Source organism: Garra rufa, chromosome 23 (genome assembly GCF_049309525.1).
Source record: "Garra rufa chromosome 23, GarRuf1.0, whole genome shotgun sequence".
In the NCBI taxonomy this organism is placed as follows: domain Eukaryota; kingdom Metazoa; phylum Chordata; class Actinopteri; order Cypriniformes; family Cyprinidae; genus Garra; species Garra rufa.
This window is the reverse complement of record NC_133383.1, coordinates 13,867,912-13,878,665: the sequence shown is the minus strand read 5'-3', so window position 1 is coordinate 13,878,665 and position 10,754 is coordinate 13,867,912. Positions and strand designations below refer to the sequence as shown.

At 35.7% G+C, this 10,754-nt stretch overlaps 1 protein-coding gene across 1 annotated transcript in view; it reads right to left on the bottom strand.

The window, feature by feature from the left end:
- Positions 1 to 869: 869 nt before the first annotated feature.
- Positions 870 to 10,754, bottom strand: part of c23h21orf91 (chromosome 23 C21orf91 homolog) — a 26,793-nt gene continuing 16,908 nt past the window's right edge. The window contains exons 3-5 of the mRNA XM_073829764.1: positions 8,098 to 8,601; positions 6,486 to 6,548; positions 870 to 2,628 (exon numbers count right to left, since the gene is read on the bottom strand). Of these exons, the coding sequence (XP_073685865.1) occupies positions 2,462 to 2,628; positions 6,486 to 6,548; positions 8,098 to 8,601 (734 nt within the window). The 3' untranslated portion in view covers positions 870 to 2,461. The remainder of the gene's footprint in view (positions 2,629 to 6,485; positions 6,549 to 8,097; positions 8,602 to 10,754) is intronic.

Here is a 10,754-nt window from a genome sequence, read left to right as displayed (position 1 = left end):
CACCTAGTTGCATCCACCAAAATATTTATAATTAAGACAAATTACACTACCAGTCAAAAGATTTTTAAGGTTTTTAAGTCTCTGCATTTATTTGATCAGAGTACAGGAATATTTATATTTAAATATTTTTACTATTTTAAAAAACTGCTTTCTATTTGAATATATGTTGAAATGTAATTTATTCCTGTGATTTCAAAGCTGAATTTTTAGCATCATTACTCCAGTCACATGATCCTTCAGAAATCATTCTAATATTCTGCTTTGATTATGTTGAAAACAGCCAAGTAGATTTTTTTCAGGTTTCTTTGATGAATAGAAAGTTCAGAAGAACACCGTTTATCTGTAATAGAAATCTTTTGTAACATTATAAATGTCTTTATCATAACGTTTGATCAATTTAAAGCATCCTTGCTAAATAATAAAACAACTATTATTTTCTATAATTTCGATAAATATAGCTTTGATAAATTACAATAAATAACATTTTAAAATATATTCAAATAGAAAGCAGTTATTTTAAATAGCTTTTGCTGTACTTTGGAGCAAATTGGACCAGGCTGGGTGAGCAGAAGTGACTTCTTTAAACAAAACATTAAAAATCTTACTGTTCAAAAACTTTTGACTGGTAGTTTATATTGATACAGTAACACTTTTTAAAGTAACAGTTCCACTTTACTTGTACTAACAATAGTTAAACAGTAAATTTTACACAGTTACAACACATCCTAAACCACACAGATCAGATAATCAGTCCAAAAGAGTTTTTACAATTCAGCTGCTGGCGAACCAGTAAATGAAATGAAAATAATCACACAGAGTTTTAGGAAAAATATTTTTATTAATTCATTCCCTAAAAAGAAAATGTGCACATCACTCCAAACAAAAGCATCCAGAAATCTTCTAAAACTGATGGGATGATCCACTAACAAACAGTATTGCATAAACCACTTGAATGTCACATAACACAATCTTAAAAAAAGAAAAAAACAAGACAAGCAATGAATAAACATAAGAGAAAATGAATAAGACATCGACAACACCAACATAATCAACACATGGCCTACATATGCAACACACTCGAGACAAACACGAAACTCATCCAGCTCATGTAATTCATTCAGTATTTCCACAGCAAACAGGGCAGTGTGCTTCGTTATTTCAGTAACTCCAACCTCCTGTATGTCAAATCACAGAGTGAACCATAAAAGAAATTTTAAAACAAGAAAGCAAACAACACTTCAGACACATATTGCTTCTTTTCCACAACTGATCCATTATTACTCACTTGACCTCTCAGAGCAAAACCAGAATACACTCATACAAAATAAAATATTTTTAGAAACCCCAGAGGGGTCAGTCGAATATGCATCTCTTATAAAGAGAACAGAATTCAAAATACCTAGCTGATTTCTTAAAACTTTTTTTTTAAGATTCTAGAGATAATAGACTTTGTAGAACCTTAATAATAATAATAATAATTATAGACACAACCATGCAGACATCAGGGCAGCAGGTGGACAAGGTTTTCTGAATGTCCACCAGATGGCAACACAGTCTGATCTGAAATCAAGGCAGCTGGGTAAAGGCTCACTTTGCCCTGACTATTCTTTCAGTTTATGCACAGAACTTACATACAATAATACCACAAGAACCTCTAAACACTACAGAAAAGAAAAAGCAAATTTGGTTTTAACAAGCAAATAACTGACTAAATAAATACTGAAAGTTACCATAAGGTAACCAAAGGCTTTGGTTGAGCATTCCTATCTCTCCAATTGTAATCCCAGCACTGACTTCAGCCTAAATCAAAGTTAGGCCTGTGCTTAGCTTGTAAAAGACCAAACTATACCAGCTGAAACTTTCATGTTCATTCTTAATCATAACCTGTGAAATATTGTGACGGGGAGAAGCACCTATGAAATGTCAGAACACAGTTTTAAGAGTGCAACAACAAAAGAAATGTAAACTTCCACTAAAGCGTTTGTGCTGATAATCTCAGCACAACAGGGGAAATATGCCTTAGAGTAATGGAACAACTACACTCATTAACAAGTTCCACTGCAATGAGCAGAGGGAGGGAAAAACTGTTAACTAAGCAACAGTTACCACAGCAACACCACAACCAATCAGCAAGCCTGAACGTGCAGGAGGAACACTGTCAGACTCATCCGAGTCTATTAACCACCCAACATGATCAAGTGTAGAGTAAACAGTGATATTAAGAATAAAAATGAACATGTGAATGGAACCACGAAAGATGAAAACACAAGTTTTTTGTAAGACACCACATTCTGCATAGAAACACTTTTGGACACTTTCGCTTTCAAAGTCCAGTACTTTTGCTGAAAATTCACGTGTCACCCTTTTAGAGCGTTTTAAAGCAAGTTTTGAGCTTCCTTGAGTCTGTTTGGAGCTGCGTTCTCTTTCTAGATTTGGAGGGAGTTTGTTGTCCCCAAAACGCTCATTCCACTGGGTTGTTGGTAGCTTTGACCCCTGCTCGCCCAATCTGGAGCCACGGGAGCTTGGCGCAGTTTTTAAAGAGCTGCTCGATGGCTATGTGCCGTACATGAAGCTCTGATGAGAGAGAGTCCTTCTCCTGAACAGCTACTGACAGCTCTTCAAACACATCTGAGGGACAAACAGAGTCTGTGCATTAGTACACAAGAATAATGATAACCTACATAAGAAATGTGAAATATGTATGAGCAACCAACGCTCAACATAAGGATGGCCAGCTGGCCAAAAATGGAGATCTGTTTGACCTATATCTAACATTTTTTAATAATGCACATGGATTTTATGCCTCACAAACTTAAACATTTGGTTATCCATGACATTTGATTGCAAAACGTCTTTTTAAACTTGTTAGGTAGGTGAAATGATCTAACTGGCTGATATACAGTCAAGCCCAAATTCTGACTTAAAGTCACTTTTATTCAACCAGCAAGTTTTTTTTTTTTTGACCGGAAATGACACAGGCTTCTCCCAAAAGATAATAAGACGATGTACAAGAGGCATCATTGTGGAAAAAAATATTTCTTAGCTTTTATTTACATTTGAACAAAAAGTGGCATGTCCAAAATTATTCATACCCTTTGCAAACTGCCACAGTCAAAGGGAAAATCCAAAGTTCTATACCATTCCAAATAGTCCAAGCTGTTCTAAAGCATCCTAATTACCCTGATTCATTGAAAGCAGCTGTTTTAATCAACTCAACAGGCGAAAAACAGAAGCTCTCTGCTATTGGTTTGTGGACAGTCATGGCTAAGACAAAGGAGCTCACTGAGGATCTTCGGCTGCGCATTGTGGCTGTTCACAAGTCAGGAAAGGGCTATAAGACCATATCTAAATGTTTTGAAGTTCCAGTGGCTACAGTGCAAAGTATTATTAAAAAATACAAGACGTTCCGCACTGTGAAAAGTCTCAGAGGACGTGGTCGGAAGCCAAAAGTGACACCTGTGCTGGCCAGGAGAACAGTGAGAGAGGTAAAAAAGAATCCAAGGATCACCACCAAGGCCATCCTGATGAATCTGGGCTCTGCTGGTGGCAACATCTCAAGGCAGACAGTCCAATGGACACTGCACACCGCTGGGTTCCACGGATGCAGACCAAGGAGGACACCACTTCTCCAGATAAGGCACACAAAAGCCGCTTGGCCTTTGCAAATGCTCATCTGGACAAAGAAGAAGACTTCTGGTCTTCTGTTTTATGGTCAGATGAAACAAAAATTGAATTGTTTGGCCACAATGATGTAGCCTTCATTTGGCATAAAAATGGAGAAGCCTTCAACCCTAAGATCAACATCCCCACTGTCAAACATGGTGGTGGAAACCTAATGTTTTGGGGGTGTTTTTTAGCCGGTGGACCAGGGAACCTAATCACAGTAAACGGCACCAGGAAAAAGGAGCAATACATCAAAATTCTCAACAACAACATCAGGCAGTCTGCAGAGAAACTTGGCCTTGGGCACCAGTGGACATTTCAGCACGACAACGACCCAAAACACAGCAAAAGTGGTGAAGAAATGGTTAGCAGACAAAAACATTAACGTTTTGCAGTAGTCCAGCCAGAGTCCTGACTTAAATCCAATTGAGAATCTGTGGAGGGAGCTAAAGATCAGGGTGATGGCAAGGAGATCCTCCAACCTAAAAGAGTTGGAGCTCAACACTAAAGATGAATGGGCAAAAATACCAGTGGAGACATGCAAAAAGCTGGTCAGCAATTATAGGAAGCGTTTGATTGCTGTAATAGCCAATAAAGGCTTTTCTACTGATTATTGAGAAGGGTATGAATAACTTTGGACATGCCACTTTTTGTTCAAATGCAAATAAAAGATGGGTAATATTTTTTTTCCACAATGATGCCTCTTGTACATCGTCTTATTATCTTTTGGGAGAAGCCTGTGTCATTTCCGGTCAAAAAAAAAAAACTTGCTGGTTGAATAAAAGTAACTTTAAGTCAGAATTTGGGTATGAATAATTTCGGGCTTGACTGTAGATGAAGGTTTTATAGAAGTTACAAGACTTGTTGACATTAGTAAGAATGAGATTAGAATTACACGCCAATTAATTTTTATTTTATTTAACTATGTAGGCAATTGTTTTCCAGAAAAGTTGTAATGAATATATTAAACATCTTGCATGAAATGAACGCAAATTATCGTTAAGAAAATATTTGAAAACTAAAACAAACCTAAAATGTAGCATACAATCTTTTTATTAATCTATATAAAATTACAAAATTCAATAAAAAATAAGAAAATTACACAAAAAGGTGTCAATTTACGATACGGTTCATTAGTTAACATTAGTTGACTACATAAGTTCACATGAACTAAGAATGAACAGTATTTATAAATCTTAGTCAATGTTAGTGTAACCACTTACTTATGCATTATTAAAAATCACAGGTTGTGTTTGTTAGCATTAGTTAATGCACTGTAAACCAACATCAACAAAAATGAATGACTGTATTTTTATTAACTAACATTAATAAAGATGAATAAATAGTGTAATAAATGTATTGTTCATTGTTTGTTCATGATAGTTAAACTAATGTTTACAAAGGACACCTAACCAAAAGAAAAATGTAAACTAAAGAAATAAGGACATAAGTAAATAATAAAATGTATACATTAAATGTAAATGCAAATAAATAATGAAATGTAAATACTGAAATCTAAATGTAAATAAGATTAAATTAAGTATTAATTACATTTATGAGTTGAGGGCCCAGATAAAACGTTGGCAGGGCAAGTACAAACTGGGCCAGTAAAAAGCTATTCTGTAGCTTTAATGAGATTAAGAAATTATCTACCACACAATTTTTGGTTTTGATATTCCAAATTTATTCAGAGGATCCAAATTATTCAGAGGATATCTCTCGCTCTCTCTCACACACACACACACACACACACACACACACACACACACACACACACACACACACACACACACACACACACACACACACACACACACACACACACACACACACACACACACACACACACACACACACACACACACACACACACACACACACACACACACTTTTGGGTTCAAAAAGGACACTACCAGTCAAAAGCTTTGAACAGTAAGATTTTTCATGTATTAAAAAAAAGTCTCTTCTGCTCACTAAGGCTGCATTTTTTTGATCCAAAGTACAGCAAAAACATTACAATTTTGAAATATTTTGACCATTTAAAGTAACAATTTTCTATTTTAATATATTATTTTTTTTTATATTATTTTAATATTAAAATGTAATTTATTTGTGATTTCAAAGCTGAATTTTTAGCATCATTACTCCAGTCACATGATCCTTCAGAAATCTTTCTAATATTCTGATTTGCAGCTCAAAAACATTAATATTATTATTATTATTATTATGCTGAAAACAGCTGAGTAGAATTTGTTCAGGTTTCTTTGATGAATATAAAGTTCAGAAGAACAGCATTTATCGGAAATAGAAGTCTTGTAACATTATAAATGTCTTTATCATCACTTTTGATCAATTTAAAGCATCCTTGATAAATAAAAGTATTAATTTCCCCCCGAAAAATTATACTGACTCCAGGCTTTTGAAAGGCACAGTGTATAATGTTACAAAAGCTTTTAATTTCAGATAAATGATGATCTTAGGATCTTTCTATTCATCAAAGAATCCTGAAAGACTTTACTCAACTGTTTTAAGTATTGATAATACATTTTTCTTGAACAGCAAATCAGCATATTAGAATGATTTCTGAAGGATCATGTGACACTGAAGATTGCAGTAATGATGCAGAATTTTACTGTTTTTGCTGTACTTTGGTTCAAATAAATGCAGGCTTTGTGAGCAAAAGAGACTACTTTAAAAAAAGATTAAAAATCTTACTGTTCAAAAACATTTGACTGGTAGTGTAGTTAACCTAAAACTGAAAAATGTCATATTTGTCTTCTTTTTGGCTGAAATATCCCTTTACGTTTGAAGATGCGACTCACTTTGTATCTGTAGCAGCAGCTGCTCGTTCAGCTGGCGAAGCTCTTCTACACTCATCCTCACCACTGAAAGAGAAAGACAAACAAACGCTGTCATAAAGCGGGTATAAAAAACATTCACCCGCTATCCTTTTCAATAAAGTGAAAACTGACAAACATCTCCTTTCACAGCTGAAAGCAGATGCCTTCATAACAGTCCTTGAGACGCATTCTTCTCAGACGTGTGACCCTGACGACATATCTGCTTTTAACAGAAGCCATTTTACCGGGTGAGATAAGGAAACAGACACTGATGAACGGAGAGAGAAATCAAAGTCTAGATGTGACCTAAACCCTTTATTGGTGCTTTGTGGACTATATTGACAAGAAAGATGCAGAGATACAAAGTGCCAGATAAACCCCTAATGGTGAGGATATCGATTTATGCCCTTCACTTTTGTCTAAGATGTTACTGTGGGAATTACACAGAGCCCAAAAACATTATGTGTTGCTTCATTTATAATACCAACAAAGCAAATACTAGACTGACACAGAAGAGAAGAAATTGTTGAATAAAGTCGTTATTTTAGTTTTCTTTCCGCACAAAAAGTATTCTTGTAACTTCACAAAATTTCTGTTGAACCACTGATGTCACATGGACTATTTTAACAACTATCTTACTACCTTTACTGGCCTGAAAGCTCTTGGATTTCATTAAAAATATCTTAATTTGTGTTCTGAAGATGAACAAATGTCTTACAGATTTGGAATGACATGAGGGTGAGTAATTAATGACAGAATTTTAATTTTTCTCTTTAAAGGAAACGTACTCTTCCAGAACTAAAATTTACAGATAATTTACTCACCCCCTTGTCATCCAAGATGTCCATGTCTTTCTTTCTTCAGTCGTAAAGAAGTTATGTTTTTTGAGAACAACATTTTAGGATTTCTCTCCATATACTGCACTTCTATGGTGCCCGCGAGTCAAAGGGCTCTTAGCTAAGGAAGAAGGGCCTTATCTAGCAAAACAATCAGTTAATTTCTAAAGAAAATTACAATTTATATACTTTTTAACCTTCAACGCTCATCTTGTCTAGCTCCGAGTGAACTTTCGGTTCATGACAGTTAGGGTATGTCGAAAAACATCGAAAAACTTTTTTTTTTAAAGGGTGTTTGACCCTCCTTGCACGTTCCGTTTGTAATCACTAGGTTGGTACTTCTGCTGCGATCCAGGATGATTTTGAAGTTGGAGGAGAAAATGAGATGGGAGTTTTCCAACATACCCCTAACTGCATTGACCCAGAATGCACGCAAAGCCAGACAAGACGAGCATTTGAGGTTAAAAAGTATACAAATTGTAATCCGTTTTTAGAAAAGAACCGATCAATTCACTAGATAAGACCCTTCTTCCTTGGCTGGGATCATTTAGAGCCCTTAGAAGCTGCATTTAAACTGCATTTTGGAAGTTCAAACTCGTGGGCACCATTAAAGTCCACTGTATGGAGAAAAATCCTGAAATTTTTGCTTCAAAAAACAATTTCTTTACAACTGAAGAAAGAAAGACATGAACATCTTGAATGGCAAGGGGGTGAGTAAATTATCTGTAAATTTGAACAGTAATATCATGAACACTCACGCTCTTCTCGACTGTGTCCCGTGTGTCTCCTCTGTCTGCCTGTGTCTCTCTGCTCTCGGTTCTGCTGGTGTCTCTCTCCGGCCCACAGGCCCTGGTGTGAGCTCTGCAGCAGGCCGAGACCGAGCTCCTCGGCAGAATGGCAGTCCAGCATGGTCTTCCCGTACTCTGACTCTGCCATAGACGCCTCCTCCGCCCATCGTGGGGCGTAACGGGGAACTTGTGCATCGGACTGGGGCACGAGCTTCCGGCCGCCCTGCTGAGTGTGACACAGAATCTGTTTGGTCCCCCAGCGCCCAGGTGTCTCAGCGGTTACGGAGTCTCTGTTCTGGGCGTACTGTATAATGCGGTTGATTCGCTGGCTCAGAGCCCGCTTCACGCCTTCGTACGCGCTGTGGGAGGCCTTGGCGCGGGAGAGCTTCTGGTTGGCGATGAGATGGTACTTTTCGAAGCAGTCTCTATGCCCACGTAGAGATTTGGAGTGGAGCAGTGTGGCGCTGGATATACCTGGTGGAAAACACAAAGGAGGAGATGATTTAAAATTTGCCATTCACTCATGCAAGGTCAAAGGTCAACTACTTTTCCTATAAGAGTGGGTTCAGCCATTTGTAAATTTAATGTGTCTGGATTCCCGTGTCCTTCGCATCCAGCTATTTTCAGCTGTACAAAACAGCGTATTGCAAACTGGTGTGTCTTGCCATCTTATTTTTATGTATTATCTTAATTATGTGCATACTGATTAGTAGTGCAAACCGTTTGACCATTTACAGCACTTTGTTATTCTTCTAATTATTTGAATGAAGCAGAAATCTTGCACATTCACAGAAAAAGGTTTACTTCCACATTAAAGATAAGGTGGATAAGATCATGTTTTTATTCTTTCTGTTGAGATATTGCATATGACTATCATAAAAGACATTTCTTTGATCATGACAGAGGTGAAATGGTTTGTTTTATTAAAACTGATTATTAGTTCACAGGCGTATGTGAGACAAAGACATAAATAATGGCTCAGTACAACCGCAAAGCTTTGACTGAGTGGCCTGAATAAATATATCATCTAAAAGATTGCATAAAACTAACATAAAATATCCAAATGTGCAGAAATGTGAAATCTCTTAACAGCTTCTGGAATATGAAAAATGAGAAGGGCCCGACACTGCTCAAATATTTAAAGAATCGGGAGAAACAAATGACGGCCGAAGAAGTAAGTGAAAGACTATTCATACTGTCGTTAAGGGAGAGTGAGTGAGTGTGCCACATTTTACTTCATCCTTTAGGCAAGGAGAAATGAGGCAGGTAAAATTAATATACCTAAATATATTCAGGACGTCTGCTATTAAGTAAAATGAGAAGGAGGAGAGGGGGGAAAAATTCATGAATACTCAGCCCTGATGTGGGGCATGTTGAGGGGTAAGATGAATCATTGTGTAATATGTGAAAGATTGACATCTCTAATAAAAATACGAACATAAATGAGAAAAATAAAGTTTAATAATGCAGATTCCCATTATTACTTTGCTCTGCATTAGTCACATTTTCATAATCTAGGTTTAAAAGGTTTCAAATTTAGAATATTTTAATATAGTGAAATAATTTAACATTCTATAAAATGTAATTTTTAAGAACGCATTTTTAATTGTAATAACTGGAGGCTGATAATCATCCAATTAATTTACAATATTTCAATTGATACAAATACAGTTAAAACAGTAATATTGTAAACTATTATTACAATTTAAAACAACTGTTTCTATTTCAATACATTTTAAAACGTCCTTTATTCTTGTGATGGCAAAGCAAAATTTTACAAAGCCATTACTCCAGTGTTATATGATCCTTTAGAAATCATTCTAATATGCTGATTTAGTGTTGTTATTATTACTAATGTCAGTTGTGCTGCTTAATATTTTTGTGGAAATCATGCTTTTTCTGGATTATTTGGGTGAGTGTAAAAAAACAGCATTTATTTGAATAATATTTTGTAACATTATCTTATTGACCCCAAACTTCTGAATGGTAGTGTACACTACACACTGACACCAATATTTTTAGACTTGGATAAATTTGCTTTGACAAAATACATTTTACCTGCAATAACTATATAAATGTATAAAATGTGACTCTGGACCACAAAACCAGTCTTAAGTAGCACGGGTATATTTGTAGAAAAACACATTGCATAAGTCAAAATTTTTTATGCCGAAAATCATTAGCATTATGTAAAGATAATGTTCCATGAAGATATTTTGTAAATTATCTACCGTAAATATATCAAAACCTAATTTTTGATCAGTAATACGCATTGCTAAGTGATTTTCTCAATATTTTTTTTTTTGCATCCTCAGATTCTAGATATTCAAATAGTTGTATCTCAGGCCAAATATTGTCCTATCCTAACAAATCTGACATCAATGGAAAGCTTATTTATCAGCTTTCAGATGACGTATAAATGTCAATTTAAAACATTTTACCCTCATGACTGGTTTTGTGGTCCAGGGTCACAAATGTACTTTTAAATACTTTTAAATTAGAGTGACCCAAACTTCCCTACAAATTTAATCGAATCCAAGATCAGCATTCCATCCTTAATTTAGGGCCCTATGATTTCCACGATGTGGAAAACGCAGACAGAATCATGGAATCCAGTCATAAAAATT